At 47.7% G+C, this 16,686-nt stretch overlaps 1 protein-coding gene across 1 annotated transcript; it reads right to left on the bottom strand.

Annotated features, from left to right (window-relative positions):
• Positions 1-425: 425 nt before the first annotated feature.
• LOC124674290 lies at positions 426-13,363 on the bottom strand. Its single transcript, XM_047210328.1, has 6 exons — positions 13,063-13,363; positions 11,008-11,093; positions 10,821-10,925; positions 9,952-10,743; positions 9,522-9,744; positions 426-1,777 (listed from the first exon to the last, which is right to left on the bottom strand). The coding sequence occupies exons 1-6, from the start codon at positions 13,361-13,363 to the stop codon at positions 693-695; spliced, it is 2,592 nt and encodes an 863-aa protein (XP_047066284.1). The 3' UTR covers positions 426-692.
• Positions 13,364-16,686: the final 3,323 nt, after the last annotated feature.

The following is a 16,686-nucleotide window of genomic DNA, read 5'->3' as shown; positions in this document are numbered from 1 at the left end:
TGTTGTTGAGGGCAGAGTAGGGCGTGTCAATCATGGCCGCCAAGGGTTTGCATGGATGAAGGAACAGGGCATTCAGGCAATGCATCATGCCGCATGGTCATGCCAGAGACACCAGGCCTAGCATAACGGAAAATGATCATGGCATGGCATCGGCACCCAGTACGAGTTTACTTCAGGGTTCAGGATGCCATAAATAGGTTTTGCACATCTTGGGACGGGATATCCCACTCATTCTGAAACTACTTCCGAACAACATGCTGCAGCTGCAGTTGATAGGACGGTCACCAGAATGGATCATGCCATCCAACTGCTAACATCATTGCACAGCTTAAATGCAGACCAACAACGGCCACTCATCTGGCACAAGGAAACCAGGATAAGAATGTTCTCAAACAGATGGACAGCTTATGCAACCGAGGATTAACTTGAAGCAAAAGACCAATCAGATCATACCGCTATACAATACGACTGCCAAGGGCACTGTTTGATCTGCAATCCATATATCTGGGGACAGATACGAGACAAACTAGTAGGAGCAAAATACACAAGCTAGGTAAAATATGTGTAAGAGATGTGGTGAAGTCGGCAAACTCTACTATCCGCGACCTAGTAGTAAAACCCCACCACTGGGGTTAATTACCATATCTATAGCTATGTACATCGAGTCCAATGAAGTATGAGCTTCCCAAACTTCACAACTTGCTGACATCTACATCTACACCTACTTCCCCTTCACAGTCTTGTTCATCATCATCATCATCATCATCATCATCATCATCATCCCTAGGCCGCTTCCCTAATACTGTTTGCTTCTCATCCTCCGCAGAAGCAGAGGCCCTATCAGTCAAACTGAATACTTCGTCACGGCAGTGCTGTTCAGAGCCATCATCCCTTGGCTGCTTCCCTAGTAATGTTTCCTTCTCATCCTCTACAGGAGTAGCTGCCTTATTTGTCAAACTAAATACTTCATCCTTGCAGCGCTGTTCAGAATCATCGCCATCCCTAGGTCGCTTTCGTAATATTTTTTGCTCCTCATCATCTAAAGCAGACTTCTTATCAGTGAACACTTGCCCATTGCGGTTTTGTTCCACAGCAACATCCCTAGGCCGCTTCCCTAATACCGTGTGCCTTTCATCCTCTACAGCTGCAGAAGCCGTATCAGTTAAACTAAATACTTCATCGTAGCAGTGCTCTTCAGCATCATCATCATCCCTAGGTCGCTTTTGTAATACCTTTTGCTCCTCCTCATCTAAAGCAGGCCCCTTATCAGTGAACACTTGCCCATTGCAGTTTTGTTCCACAGCATCATCCCTTGGCCTCTTCCCTAATATCGGTTGCTGTTCATCCTCTACAGCTGCAGAAGCCGCATCAGTGAAACTAACCTCAGTTCGCGTATCAGCCATAGTTTCTTCACCGTTGCAGTCATCTTCAGCATCATTGCACCTCGGCTGCTTCTGCAATATTGTTTGCTTCTCATCATCCTCTATAGAAGCAGAGGCCTTGTCATTCAAACTAACCTCGGTTTGTGCATCAACCCCTGTCTGTTTATCGCCAGTGGAGTTTGTTTGCAAAGCAGTGGCCTCTTTGTCAGATATTGCAGAATTAGAGTCCAAACCACCAGTGGATTTCACATTATCAGGTTGCTTAGTTTGCACACGAACCGAAGGTATTCTTGACAGCACGTCTGGCTTCCTTTCTATATGTACCCAGTGGCTCTTGACCCAATCTTTTGAAATTCTTGTGTCATTTAGCTGGCATACACGAAAAAAGTTTTCACCTGGAACAATAATATAACTGTGTCAGGCCCTTCCTTTTGTTCAAACTTGCAAAAGTAACCTGAAGAAATGCAGAAAACATAGGGGACATATAGCAGAAAATTATATCACATGGAGTAAAAGAATAACATTGTTTTCTCCGTCTATTGAATTGCTTCCTCACATTTGCAAGCAATTCTACGAGATAATATAGATAATGGTGAATCATGATATGACTTTGGAAATTCAATCTTTTTGGAATTTACATACTGATTTATACCTTAACACTGAAGTAAAGTATTGTTGATCTAAATGCAATGGAGTGCCTCAAGTTTTATGGTTATCCAACGAAAAACAGTAATGAGACTCGACACAACACAGTGCAATCGTCATGACTCGCTCAATGCCAGAGAACTGCCGTAGAATATCACAAGACTCTAAACTGGATGTTTGCGTACCACACCGATGTATTATACCCCTCTCTTTTCAGAAAGAGATGAGGTTTTACACATTGACACGGTCACCAAACGGTAACTTTGACTATCACTTTTTGCGTGCATATCTCAGTAAAAAATTATGAAAATTTATACAATGATAACATTTTACGCTACAAAATCTAATCATATTATTTCCATCTAAGAAATTTAATATCTATTATATATCACTACTCAAAGTTCCAAAAGTCTGAACAAGCGCTTTCTAGTAAGTTATGTATTTACAAACAGAGATAGTATATAAAACTTGCAACATGTTCTTTTCAGGTTACAACAGTAACATTTTTGCAAATCGCAAATTTATTGGACTCCCACTGCCATACCAGCACCATGGTCGAAAAAACACAATACACTACCTTTGAGATTTACATAAGATATTTTTCTCAATATTATATGCAGCGCACTTTTTTTTTAGCATTAACAGTAGGGAAGATCCCTACTGCGCCATTTTCATTATATAAAGAACATTTACAACGTTCAGAGAAAGAATAAAAGTGTCCTTATGGTGCTGATACACCGTAACATGGAGAAAACTTTAGAAAAAGTGTGGCACCAGTATTAGGGGTAACGAGAAAATATCCCTTTTCGGGTTTATAGTAACATGATTATGCATACATCATACCGTATTTCATAATAGATTAAAACTGAAGAGAATGAATGGAGTATAAAAGTTGAAAATGGATTTTTGACAGATATAGTATGACACAGTACATCCATAAATCACATCATGTTTCCAACAACTGGGGGATCTAGCCTAGCAGAAAACAGCACTTTTTGCCTGAACCATTTAGATTTTATTCTCTTGTGTATTACACCAACATTCTTCTTGGTACGACAGCTGATGGAGCCATCTTCTTGGTGTTAGCCTTGCTAGCTAGCTCACAGGTAGTGTAGTGTGTGGGAAGTGGTCTGGTTTTGTGATGCTGCCAAAAGCTTCATGCAGCTTGTATTGCATAGTGCTATTTATAGGATACAGGCTAGGTACAACATGTAGATTTCTAAAGCCTTCTAGAGCTTTCTACTGCTATCCTTTTATAGCTATCTACTAGTAGAGTTATCCAGAGTGTTCTACTGGCTAAGACTTACATATGTAATGTACTCCTAGAACATACTAGAACATACCAGCACCTACAGTACTACTAGAAGGTACTAGCTAACTCCTGAGCAAGAATTACTCTAACAATTCTCCCCCTAATCCTTGCTCTTCATGCTTGACTTGATTTGGACCATTCCAATTCTAGCTCTCAGCTCCTGAAACTTCACTCGCCCAAGTGATTTTGTCAAAATATCAGCGAGCTGATTTGAAGTATTGATGAAGCTGGCGTTGATGCTTCCATCTTCCAAGCAGCCTCTAATGAAGTGGTACCGAATATCGATATGTTTGCTGCGCTCATGGAAGACTGGATTTTTGGCTAATGCCAGGGCAGACTTGTTGTCCACCATTAGCTCAACTGTCTCGGCTTTTCTTCCTTGAAGTTCTCCAAGAAGTCGAGTCAGCCAAATACCTTGAGTTGCTGCAGTTGTGGCCGCGACATATTCTGCCTCGCATGAAGACAGAGCAACCACCCTTTGCTTGAGAGATTGCCAACTCACCAAGCAGTTGCCGAGGAAGAACAGATTGCCGCTCGTGCTCTTCCTAGTGTCAATGTCACCGGCTAGGTCGTCGTCGTTGTAACCAATTAGATGTGCATCCTTTGTCTTCCGTCGGTAGTGAAGACCATAGTGGGTCGTGCCAGCGACGTAGCGAAGAATTCTCTTCACCGCCATCATATGCTCCTTCGTGGGTCGTTCCATGAAATGACTGACGAACCCAACAGCAAATGTCAGGTCTGGCCTGGTGTGGACGAGGTAGCGTAGGCTGCCAACGATTTGTCGGTACTTCGTAGCATCCACCTCTTTTGTCTGTACTTTCACGGCTAAGCTTGAGCCGCTCCTCCATTGGAGTGTGTGTTGGATTGCATCCTTCCATTCCACCCAGTCGTAGGATGCGCGAGGCATAGTGTGCTTGACATAGGCTGATGCCATCGCCGTGCTGTCTTGGACTTCAATTCCGAGATAGAATGACAACAATCCAAGGTCACTCATTTGGAATTTTGTCTTCATCTTGGCCTTGAAACTCTCAATTGCTCCCTTGGATGAACCTGTGATGATCAGATCATCCACATATACTCCAATGAGCAAGATTGCGTCACCCGTGATGTGCCGGTAGATTGTGTGCTCGTGCTCGCTCAGCTTGAAACCCATTTCTTTGAGCGTGGAGTCAAGCTTCGCATTCCATGCCCGCGGAGCTTGCCGCAAACCATAGAGGGCCTTGTGCAGCCGTAGGACTTTTCCTTCTTCTCCGGTGACGACGAAACCCGGTGGCTGCTTCACATAGACCTCCTCCTTCAGTTCTCTATTGAGGAAGGCTGATTTTACATCCATGTGGTGGACGGGCCACCCCCCCGGGCAGCCAAAGCAAGCAGCAGCCGGATTGATTCCATGCGAGCGACGGGAGCAAAGACTTCATCAAAGTCTATGCCGGCTTGCTGGACGAAGCCACGAGCGACCAACCGTGCTTTGTGTTTGATGACTTCGCCGGCTTCATTTTTCTTCAACTTATAGACCCATTTGAGGCCTATTGGTTGATGCCCGTGTGGCAGGTCAACAAGCTCCCATGTGTTGTTTCGCTCCACAGCTTCAATTTCCTCGCGCATGGCTGCTCGCCATGCCTTGTCGCGCTCGAGCACTGCGAATGAGCACGGCTCCCCGTGCTGGCCAAGTGTAGCTCGAGTCGAGGTTGCGCGGTACGAGCCCGAGCACTCGGTTCGTCTCCAATCAGGTTTTCGACCCTGCGATAGCGAACCGGTGTGTCTCCATGCGCGAGCATCCAGGTCGGTCATCATCATCTGCTAGTGGCGTGACGAAAACCGGGGTTGATGCGGTTGCAACACTTGTTGCTGGAGCTGATGGAGGTGTTGGTGGGGCGTTGGTTGAGGCACCTTGAGCCCCACGTCTCGAAGACAGAGATTGTCCCCCGCTGAGCCGGACACCCGGCTAGGCGAGTCTTGTGGCATGACGAGTGATATACTCCACGTCAAAGTTGCTTCGCTGGGGATTTCGCCGCCATCTGCTGCCCAATCCCAACCTCGCTCTTCATCAAAGATGACATCACGAGCGATGCGAACACGCCTTGTGGCTGGGTCCAACAGTCTGTATGCCTTTACTCCATCCTCATAGCCAATGAAGACAGCGGGAGAGCTGCGGTCATCGAGCTTGCGTAGGTTCCCCTGTTCCTTGACATATGCCAAGCACCCAAAGGTGCGAAGGTAGTGGACAGCCGGCTTGCGGCCATGCCACGCCTCGTAGCGGTCTTTCTCGTGAGGGCTTTGGTGGGAGCTCGGTTTAGGAGGAAGACGGCAGTCGCTGACCGCCTCCCCCAAAATTCAGGCGGCATACTCCTCTGTTTCAGCAAAGAACGTGCCATTGCCACCACTGTTTGGTTCCGCCTCTCGACGACGCCATTCTGCTGTGGGGCGTATGGCGCGGAGAAGTGGCGCTCGATTCCGTCATCAGCGCAATAGGATGCAAAATCTGTTGAGGTGAACTCACCGCCGTTGTCCGTGCGGAACACACGCAGTTTGCGTCCGCTTTGAGCTTCTGCTGCCTGAACTCTTTTGATGGCATCTGCTGCATCATTCTTGGCTGCCAGGAGCATCACCCACATGTAGCGAGTGGCGTCATCCACCAACAGCAAGAAGTAGCGCCGGCCTCTAGGTGTCGCCGGCGAAATGGGACCGCAGATGTCGCCGTGGACAAGCTCAAGTGGCTCCTGTGCATGATACCTTGCTTGCCGAGGGAACGGGCTGCGGCGATGCTTCGTGATGACGCATGTGTCGCAGAACTGCTCCACGTGTTCCAGCCGTGGCAGCCCACATGCCATGGCGAGGCGTCCCATCTTCTCCAAAGCATCAAAGTTGAGATGCCCAAATCGCTCATGCCGGCGCCAAGCAATATCATCGCGGCGGGCGAGAGAGACAAATTGGCCGCGCAATCTCAAGATGGAGGAGATAGAGCGATTCCGGCCGCGTGTGACCCGAACAAGGAGTCGTCCTTGCCGATCCCATATGCGAAGCACACCTCTCCCGATCGGCACGCATGCGTCGCTCTCGTCAAGTTGACCAATGCGATGATCGAGTTCTTCGGGCGTGGGATGTAGTAGACGCCGCCGAGAGCCTTGTGTTCACCATTTCACGCTCGCAAAGATGATGGTGCCCATGCCCTTGATTTCCACGACCGAGCCATCGCCGAATTTGACGATCTGCCGGTGATTGTACGGTTAATTTCAGCAAAGGCGTCTCGATGGCCCGTCATGTGATTTGTAGCGCCGGTGTCGAGGTACCAGCCCTCGATTCGCTCTTCGTCGCTGCTCGTCCCAAGGTAAGCTTTTGCCTTCGGCTCGTCGATGTGAAGAGGAACATGCTCTGGAGCTGTGATGGTGCTATCTCGCACCACAATGGCCTCGAGGCTGGAGCAACATTCTGCCGCACCACCATGGCGAGCTGGAGCTTCACTTTTCTCCACCGGCATGGCTGGAGCCGGAGTAGTGCTTTGTTGCACCACCATGGCAGAGGCGGGAGTGGTGCGGACCTGCGCCATGAGGAGTGCGAGGCTCCTCATCATCTTCCTCTGCTTCGGCCAGGTATGCCCTGTTTCTCCGGGGTTGCCTGCAATCCTTGGCCCAATGGCCGCGACGGCCGCAGTTGTGGCATGTGTCATCTCGCGGGCCGTCCCTAGCCGCTGCACGATCGTCGTTGCCTTCTCCAACCTTCTTACGTGGTGGCCGTCGTTGTCGCTGTCCGCTGCTGCGTGCAGGCCTGGAGGAGCTGCCTCCTTGGCGCCCCTTCATCCTCTCTAGCCATTGCTCCTCAGTGAGTAGGAGCTTGCCCTGCTCACGCGCCGGCTCAGGCGACTCGAGACGATCCTCGCTCGCCTTCAACCGGCAGGTGACTTCCTCCAATGACATATCGAAGTGTCAAGGAGGGTCTCGATCGCAAGGGCTATCTGCGACAGCCTTGGCGGCACAACCCGCAAAAACTTCTCGACGACTTGAGTTTCGTCGATTGGTGCTCCGAGCGTGGCGAGGCTTGTGACGAGGTTCGTAAGTCGTAGCGCGAAATCATCAACAGACTCCCCGTCGCGGAATGAGATCATCTCAAATTCCTTCTTTAGCTGCTGCACCTTGCCCTTCCGCACGCGATCTGAACCGACGCGCATGGCTCGAATCGCCTCCCACGCCTCCTTCGCTGTCCGCTTGACGGCTAGTCCGGCCATCATTTCCGGTGGCACCGCTTGCAAGATGGCCTCCGGCGCCATTCGATCTTCCCGGTAGTCGTCGGCGCCGAGCTCGACTGCATCCCGGATGCCCCGAGCTCAGCGGCTTCACCTTCATGAGGAGGCTCCATTCGGTGTAGTTCGTCCGCGTCGGCGTCGGTGATCGCCACCGCCGACGTCCTTCACGACTCGCTCGACCACAACCTCGCGCCTTCCTGCTTCACGGTAGCGCGGTCGTCTTGGTGGTGGTGAAGGGGAACGGCGCCGTGGCTGGCGAGGCGGACTGCCAACTGGAGCTGACACCATCTCTCAGGATCCTATCTTCACCAAGGCTCTATCTTCACCAAGGCTCTGATACCAATTGTTAGCCTTGCTAGCTAGCTCACAGGTAGTGTAGTGTGTGGGAAGTGGTCTGGTTTTGTGATGCTGCCAAAAGTTTCATGCAGCTTGTATTGCATAGTGCTATTTATAGGATACAGGCTAGGTACAACATGTAGATTTCTAAAGCCTTCTAGAGCTTTCTATCGCTATCCTTTTATAGCTATCTACTAGTAGAGTTATCCGAGTGTTCTACTGGCTAAGACTTACATATGTAATGTACTCCTAGAACATACTAGAACATACCAGCACCTACAGTACTACTAGAAGGTACTAGCTAACTCCTGAGCAAGAATTACTCTAACACTTGGTACGACAGCTGATGGAGAGATATAGGGAGCAAAAGAAGGGACCTTCATATGGTGTTCATTGATTTGGAGAAGGCCTATGATAAGATACCTCGGAATGTCATGTGGTGGGCCTTGGAGAAACACAAAGTCCCAATAAAGTACATTACCCTCATCAAGGATATGTATGATAATGTTGTGACAAGTGTTCGAACAAGTGATGGCGACATCGATGACTTTCCAATTAGCATAGGGCTACACCAAGGGTCGGCTTTGAGCCCTTATCTTTTTGATTTGGTGATGGATGAGGTTACAAGGGATATACAAGGAGATATCCCATGGTGTATGCTCTTTGCGGATGATGTGGTGCTAGTCGATGATAGCCGAACGGGGGTTAATAGAAAGTTAGAGTTGTGGAGGCGAACTCTAGAATCGAAAGGTTTTAGGCTTAGTAGAACTAAAACTGAATACATGAGGTGCAGTTTCAGTTCTACTAGGCACGACGAGGGAGAGGTTAGCCTTGATGGGCAGGTGGTACCGAAGAGAGATACTTTTCGATATTTGGGGTCCATGTTGCAGAACGATGGCGACATCGATGAAGATGTGGGCCACCGAATCAAGGCTGGTTGGATGAAGTGGCGCCAAGCTTCTGGCGTACTCTGTGACAAGAGAGTGCCACAAAAGCTAAAAGGCGAGGTTTTATAGGACAGCTATCCGACCTGCGATGTTGTATGGCGCGGAGTGTTGGCCAACAAAGAGACGACATATCCAACAGTTAAGTGGAGATGCGCATGTTGAGATGGATATGTGGCCACACAAGAAAGGATCGGGTACGGAATGACGTTATACGGGAGAGAGTTGGGGTAGCACCGATTGAAGAGAAGCTGATCCAACATCGTCTCAGATGGTTTGGACATATCCAACGGAGGCCTCAGGAAGCGCCAGTGCATAGCGGACGGATAAAGCGTGCTGATAATGTTAAGAGGGGTCGTGGTAGACCAAACTTGACATGGGAGGAGTCCGCTAAGAGAGACTCGAAGGTTTGGAATATCGACAAAGATTTAGCCATGGACAGGGGTGCGTGGAAGTTAGCTATCCACGTTCCGGAACCATGACTTGGCTTCGAGATCTTATGGGTTTCAACTCTAGCCTACCCCAACTTGTTTGGGACTGAAAGGCTTCGTTGTTTTTGTTGTTGTTGTTGTTGTTGTTGTTGTTGTTGTTGTGTATTACACCAACATTCTATCAAGACAAAATTAAGCATGGGAAAACATCATTTCAGTAAGAAAAGGCACCTGGGAAATATATTTGCAGACTATCAGATGAACTGGAATCTGCACTGATGACAATTCCTTCCCACCAGCCGCTGAACTGCCAGACATCAACAGCACTTCCAGGTAAAAGAGCAGTGTCATCAACCAAAGTATTTTGTTGAGGACGTGGCCTGATTCTGAGCCTGCCTGGGCATCTTAGTCCAAGTTTATCAGGAAGAGCCAATGTAGAGGCAGGTACACGCTCCTACACAGCAGAATAAGAGAAGTTCAACTGACACGGCAAGAAAGAACCTCATCCGTGCTATCAAAATATACACTTATGCAGGAAAAACAGAATAAATTGCAATATTAGGGAAAATAGAAGGAGTAACAAGATGCCAAATATTGTGATAAATTTTCCCTTCAAATACAAATCCAACTTAATGGTCATACTAAGATAAGTTATTCATACCTCCAGTCTACCACAATCATCAGCATTTTGGAGATCATCATATTGAATCTTCAGTTTGTTATGACTAGTACATGGCTTCAGAACTGTACACCTGAACCAGCAGCCTACAATGCCGCTGTCCTGAGACAAGACCTCTATCTTGTCGCCAACACTGTAGGTTGGCACATGCTGATTCTGGGGGCCTATAAACTTAACTGAGATATGTTTTCCAGGAGATTGCTTATTATTTAGGTTCTGATAAGATGGTATAGAATCTGCTTGTGGGCCTCGGCAGATTTTGGTACCCAAACATTTTGAATAAAGCCTCTCAAACTCCTTCGAAAACTTGGTCTTCCCAGGTGAGCAATGTTTGACTACCCTTATGATATCAGATCCATCCTTTTCTTTCTCAGGTGAAACTTTCAACGACAAAACAGCAGCTTGACTAAAATATCCACGCAATGTTCTCAAGTCAAAGTGCTTAAATTTATTTTTGCTGTACTGACGAAAGCAGAAACGCATCCCCACCAAAGAACAATTTGGCAATGTGTCCAGACATTTTTCATAATGCTCGGGGGTTAAAACTGTTGCAATATCATCGACACACTCAACACTGATTACTTGAGAATAAGAAGTGATGAAAACTTCACAAGGATGAGGAGCAGGAGGAGGTATAGCACAAGCAAATTCCTGGTTCTGGTGAAACCAACGCACTTTAACCTTCTTAAGTCCCTTCTTATCTTCATACATATCCTCCAAGTATGCGAGATAGCGATTTTCCTCCTCCGACATGACAAGTGCAAAAGAGTGGGTCTGCCAAATTAGACATCATACACAATTAAATAATGATCCAGAAGCTGAGTTTACAGAGAGTCCATAAAAAAACTTACAGATATTGTGGTTCCATTACGACAAAAGGCTTGATAGTGCTGAAGCTGCTTGCTACAGGTCCAGAACGGACCAGACCACATAATATCCGAACTGCAAGTTTTTCCCTAACAACGTAATTGAAAAATTATCAACATGTTTGCAAAAGATGTAGAGAAACCATATGCAAAGTTACAAATGATTGCATACCAGATTGTGACACACAAAGCTACCAGTTTCACTGTATCCATCTAATCCAACATCATTGCCCATACGAGGTCCAAATTTTGAAAAATCTGGAATGAACAAGCTATCAGATATTAATATCACTGAGGCACAAAAATAATACAGGTGTTGATCATACAAGTTATATACTTATATGTTGAACATGAATGGCCAGACAGGTAATCGAAACATTATGCGTAAGAAATGCAGCCAGGAAAAGAATAACTGCAAAGAACGTGAAGAAGCTCAGAAGGTCCATCTCCTTCCCATGGGATCATATACAAAGAAGCGATTTTCCCAATTAGCATTCTGGCATACTTATTAAATATATGAGAATATAGTGAGACAGTAATTTTTTTTTTGCCAAGACAGAGGGAGTTCTATTACTAAAATTGTTTACAGCTTGAAGCCTTGGACTTTGCTACTAAATGTATATTTTTTTCTTTGAAACTATCCAATCGAGCTCGCACTCCTATGGCCTTTTCATTCCATCCAGCAATATGGCATTTTTATACTACGGTGGGAAAAGGACACATAATTGATCTTATCCAGCCCATTGTCACTCCTACCACCAACAAGTTGAATAGAAAGCATAGGTGGTTTATATCTTCAGCAGCAAATAAATGAAGATAACTGATAAGAATATAACTGAATCTTAACTAGTATGAAGATGCTTGTGGCCACGGGAGTCATCTCAAGTGTGGTGGTGCAGGCCGAGCTTTGGTAATCAAGGGCTGATGAAGACATCTTGGAGCGGGTTAAAGCTCTCATCAGTTCCCAGGTGTCCTTGGTGAAGCACTTGGTATTCTTAGTGGTTGTCAGTTACTGAAGTGAATTGTACTTTGCTAAGCTGCTAGGTTGCCGAGTACTTCCTGTTATCACTATAATACTTCTCTTGCAAATTGGAGTCTGTGTCATTCTACAAGGCCTCTTTGTCTGGCTTTCTAATCAAGGTTCGACCATGGTTATTTTTTCTCTAAATAAACAAGGGTATGTTTATGCCCAAAACCTACCCTACTGAATTCTCGGTCCTGACCAAAACATTGTACCTTATTTGGATGGTTTCCAAGTTTCCTGGCACGCCCTTGCCTCTAGGGATGTGCAAAATGAACTAGCCTAAACCGTCTAAACTGTGAAACCATATTTTCACAATCATGGACAGGCAAAACCTTGATAAAAAAATCCATCACATCCTAGTGAACTAACCACAAAGATGTTCCGCAGTTCTTTCCTGAAGGCATTATTAGAACTAGATGAGTTTGCTACGTTAAATCTTAGTGCCGTTTAAAAATCGTTCCTGGTAACTGGTACTGGTATGATTATGCAGTACACACATACTAAAAATGTGTGTAAAATTTTCCCTGCTTCCACAATTTTGAATTTTCCCTACTCAGGGGCGTTTATTGCCAGTTTCTAAGATACACAGCCCCGTGACTTACTGCACAATCTTGTATTCATGTATGTATGGTTGTTCATGCTTTAATGAAGAGGTCTCCGATTTTGCCAAACCGTAAAAGCAAGGAATGGGCATGCCTACTTGTCCCCCTTCCTAGTTGTAAAATCACGGTTGAATGGACTCATGGGAATGTCTGTAGAGTGCAATAGAAACCATGTTATCGCATATCACATCTTACCAATCATCCAACAGACTATCAAGTGGTCATCCAAAGGTTTATGCTAATGAATGTTACCGCAATTCAGTTTGAGATAAAATTTGAGCAGAGGACCTCAACTATGCCGTTTAGGTCTTTTTAATTTGTATATTACAGACGGACATGCCCTTTAAAGGTTTGAACATGCCTGATTGTGTCGATCTTAAAACAAGCTTCTCTACTGAGGACTGATGTAGCAAAACTATGCGACTTATAATTTATAGAAACATATTAGTGGGGAGATAAATAATTGTGGCTAAGTTTCTAGGTTTCAGAAACACTACACTACACAGCATAGCATTTTAACATGACGAAACAACAATAACAGGTGGTATCAGCCGAATCCATGTAGTACCAAATGTTTAGAAACAGAGGAGATGGGAGTTACTTGATGTGAGGGTCTTAGCCGGAAGGAAAGACTCGAGCCAGTCGACCACCTCACGGCGTGAGCGCCACTTGCGGGCGAACATCCCCTGGCCATCAGCACCGCCGGAACCCTCGGGCCCATGGAAGTCCTCCGACACGACGTAGAGCATGTGGCGCAGGCTCCGCTCCTTGCCGACGACCGCGAGGTGGGGCACGCCCACGGCGTCCTCCAGGTAGTAATGCACGACGCGGCTGCCCTTCTCCTGCGAGAGGAACTCCTCCCTCCACCTCACGAACTCCGGGCCGTCGTCCTCCCTCGCCATCCTTCCGGCAGGACGCGCGCGCGCGCCCGGAGACAAAAGAAGGGGCCTTTGGCGGCAGGGAAAGCAGGAATTGCGCGGGGAGCTTCAGATTAGCGAGGGGGAGTGGGGGTTGGGGAAGGGCGGCGGCCGGGGATTCGTTGCAATCCCCGGGGGAGGAGGATGTGTGGGGGGCTTCAAGGGGACTTGGGGGCGGTTCTGGCAGGCCAAATCGGCTTGAATCGGAAGGGGTTCAGGCAGACCAAGAAGCCTTCCATGGAACCAGGGGCAGCCGCCGGCGGGTTCTTGGGCTGGTTTGCCCACCAGAAATTGTAAAAAAGATACTCCAAGAAAGATGGCGGCGGCGGCGGCGGCGTTGTCGGAGGACCGGCAGCAGGGAGGCGGAGTGCGTGCAAGAACAGCCCTCCCGAGAAGGCGGGGGCGGCGGAGGAGGAGCGAGCAGGGAGGTGGGAAGGGAAGGGGAGGCGGACAGGTGGGAAGGAGGAGGGTGAGGGCCTGAGGGTGGATGCTTGAAAGAGGAATCTACTGTGTTCCCCCGTCTCTTTTTCTCTGTCCCGCATCTCGCGTGGTTTTCTTCGTTGGGGCTGAACACGAAAAGTGCTTGGGTTTTTTCCTGGTCTTGTAAAACTTGGAAGACACAAGGTAAAAAAACAGCGTGACATGACAACCTTTTTTTTTGCGAAATTCCATCGTCGTACTATAGAAAAGCCCAAAAGTGATAGAAATTACAAATAGGTTCCTACGGACGGCTACAATCACTAGCACGAGCCGAAGACGCGCCGCCGTCCTCATCCCTCCACCACTGGAGCCGGACAAAGCTTGCCGTAGTACAGTTTATTATAACAGACATGCGGGAAGTCATCGAGCTAAGGCCAGAAAGGACTAGCACACCAGAGCAGCAACCATCGCATTAATAATAGCCGTAGATTGGAAGGGACTAATTTGAAAACACACAAACGAGCACGAAAAACGGCTAGATCCTACGAGATCCGCCAGACATACGACTCCACACGCCCGCCAGCGGCGCTATATGCACCACCAGAGCAAGGATAGAGCAGAGAGGATCTTATTTTGACTTCAAGACAGAGTCGCCGCCTCAACATCCCGAAGAAGACACTAAAAAATAGACCGAACAAAGAACGAAAAACCTCCCGCCGCAAGAGGCCGTGGTCCGCCACACCTCCAAGGCCCAAGGCCAGCGGAGACGGAGCAGATCGGTGTCATCGCCGGCGAGAGGGATGGAACCCTAGACGGGTTTTGATTGTCACCTCCCGGTCGCCTCCTCTGTGTTTGCTTCCGTACTGGTTCGGTAAGGATAGGGCGATGTTGAATCTTGTGACATGACACCTCTGAGGTGAGTTTCTTTTACTACAATGGTTCTACCTGCCATGGCATGTTTTAGAGCAACTCTAGCAGACCCCCCCATCCTGCCTGAAACCGTAAAATAATCGTCAGTATACGGTACCAGGCGTAGATCACGGACCCAAAAGACACCATAAATTTGCTACATCATCAATTTTGGATGCAATACTACCCCATCTCAAGCCCAAACGCTTCATATACCAGGATTTGGACCAAGCATTTGCAGCAATACCCCATTGGAAAAAAATCGTTGGCAGGAGGGAATGTTCAACTCGAAACTGGCGTCTCACCACAGTTGTCACCGTCAGAGAACGATTCCGGCGAGTGGACGACCGGAGCGAGCCACGGAGGGGTGGAGCAAGGACATGTGTGGCTGGGGAAGATCCACAACCGACCGAAAGCGGGGCCAGGGCCGGCCCAAGGGGGGCGGACGCAGCCGGCCGGAGCATAGGCGGGCGCGACGGGCGGGGCCGGGTGATGTCGGGCACAACAGGGGCAGACGCGGCCGACCGAAGCAGGGGGTGGAGGTGGGCGCGCCAGGCAGCGAGCGGGCGGTGGGGCTGGAGCGAAGCGGCCGCATCAGGGTAGAGCGGGGCCGGAGCGGTTGGTCTGGGAAAGAAGATGAAGAGGAAAAAAAGAGGAAATATTCTTTTCATTGAGGAATATGTCTTTTATAGTATAACTATATGGGTCTGTTCTGGCTTTTCACTTTTGGCGACGAAAATCACGGGTGCAGCATGCCCTATCTGCGTTATGCGATACAGCCGAATGGGGTTCTACTAGAGTTGGTATTCTTCCCTTCAATCCTCATCTTCACTTTCTCGAGCCCAGCTGCCAGCTGATGCATTCCACACTAACTATAACTATGGCACCAACTGATTGTGGCCTTGAAGGTCCTTCACTTGCTTATTATTTATTTGTCTCCAAGGGAAATAATGAAATTCATTCGAGTAATATAAATTGCAACCCAAAAGGGCAAAATTTTCACCCACAAGAGACAAAAACAACCATAACATCAATCGAAGTAGACTAAGAAGATCCACCTTCAAAACCGTAAATTCACTTGTTTAAATGAACAAAACAACCTCACAATGAGCAAGATCAATGGCCATGCCTTCATTTGCAATGAGCATTCGGACACTACCAACTACGACTACATTCTTCAAGCTCTCTCCTGTTCGATATCCGATCATTGTCACATGCCCTTGCTTGCTGCTAAGGGCCTAAGAAACCTAACTCCTTTCACTTTGAGGAGTTTTGGATGTGTATACCGGGCTTTGCCAAGGTGGTTAATAAGGCTTGTGAGGAACTGTCCCCCCACTTGGATTCGTATCACAACGTACACTACAAACTCACTCTTACCGGCAAGCGGTTGAAGACATGGAGTAGAGGCATATCCTCGGACACCAAGATACAATTTCACATGGCCTTGCACGTGATCTTGCATCTTGATTTGGCTATGGAGAGGAGAAACTTATCCCCGGAGGAGCGCGCTATTCGTTCAAGATTAAAGAGAGAAATCATTGGCTTGGAGGCTCTTGGGAGGACACCCAAACGACAAAAAGGGAGAGGGTCAACAATCTTAGGGATGGAGTTGCGAACACAAAAAAATCCATGGAAGAGTGAACTCTAGGAGAAGAAAAACTTTATTCTCGAGTTTCGTCACAACCGCAGGTGGGTAACCTCACATGATGAAAAGCAATCGGTGGCTCGACATCACTTCAAACCGGCTCTCAGCGGGGAGGCCCTAGTTCCTTATCCTTCGATTAGAATACCATGAACTCCCCCCCCCCCAAACTTGGAGGGCTTGGATGACCCCTTCTCAGGATGAGGTTAAGGAGGCAATCTTTGACATGCTTTCCAACAGAGCCCCATGACCGGATGGTTTCATTGGAAAATTCCAACAGGCAGTTAAGACACAAACATTGATGGGATTCGTAGCATAGAAAACAAAAAAATTCCTA

Source organism: Lolium rigidum, chromosome 7, assembly GCF_022539505.1.
Source record: "Lolium rigidum isolate FL_2022 chromosome 7, APGP_CSIRO_Lrig_0.1, whole genome shotgun sequence".
NCBI lineage: Eukaryota > Viridiplantae > Streptophyta > Magnoliopsida > Poales > Poaceae > Lolium > Lolium rigidum.
The sequence above is the reverse complement of the archived record's forward strand: the minus strand, read 5'-3'. Positions and strand labels throughout refer to the sequence as shown.

Bases quoted from the DNA above. Each gene is read 5' to 3' on its own strand.
- LOC124674290 (XM_047210328.1), bottom strand. From the start codon at position 13,363: ATGGCGAGGGAGGACGACGGCCCGGAGTTCGTGAGGTGGAGGGAGGAG. The intron at 9,745-9,951 runs GTATGAATAACT...TCTGCTGTGTAG, and splicing joins ATGATTGTGGTAGACTGGAG to GAGCGTGTACCTGCCTCTAC. The intron at 1,778-9,521 runs GTGCCTTTTCTT...TTATTGTTCCAG, and splicing joins TCTGCAAATATATTTCCCAG to GTGAAAACTTTTTTCGTGTA.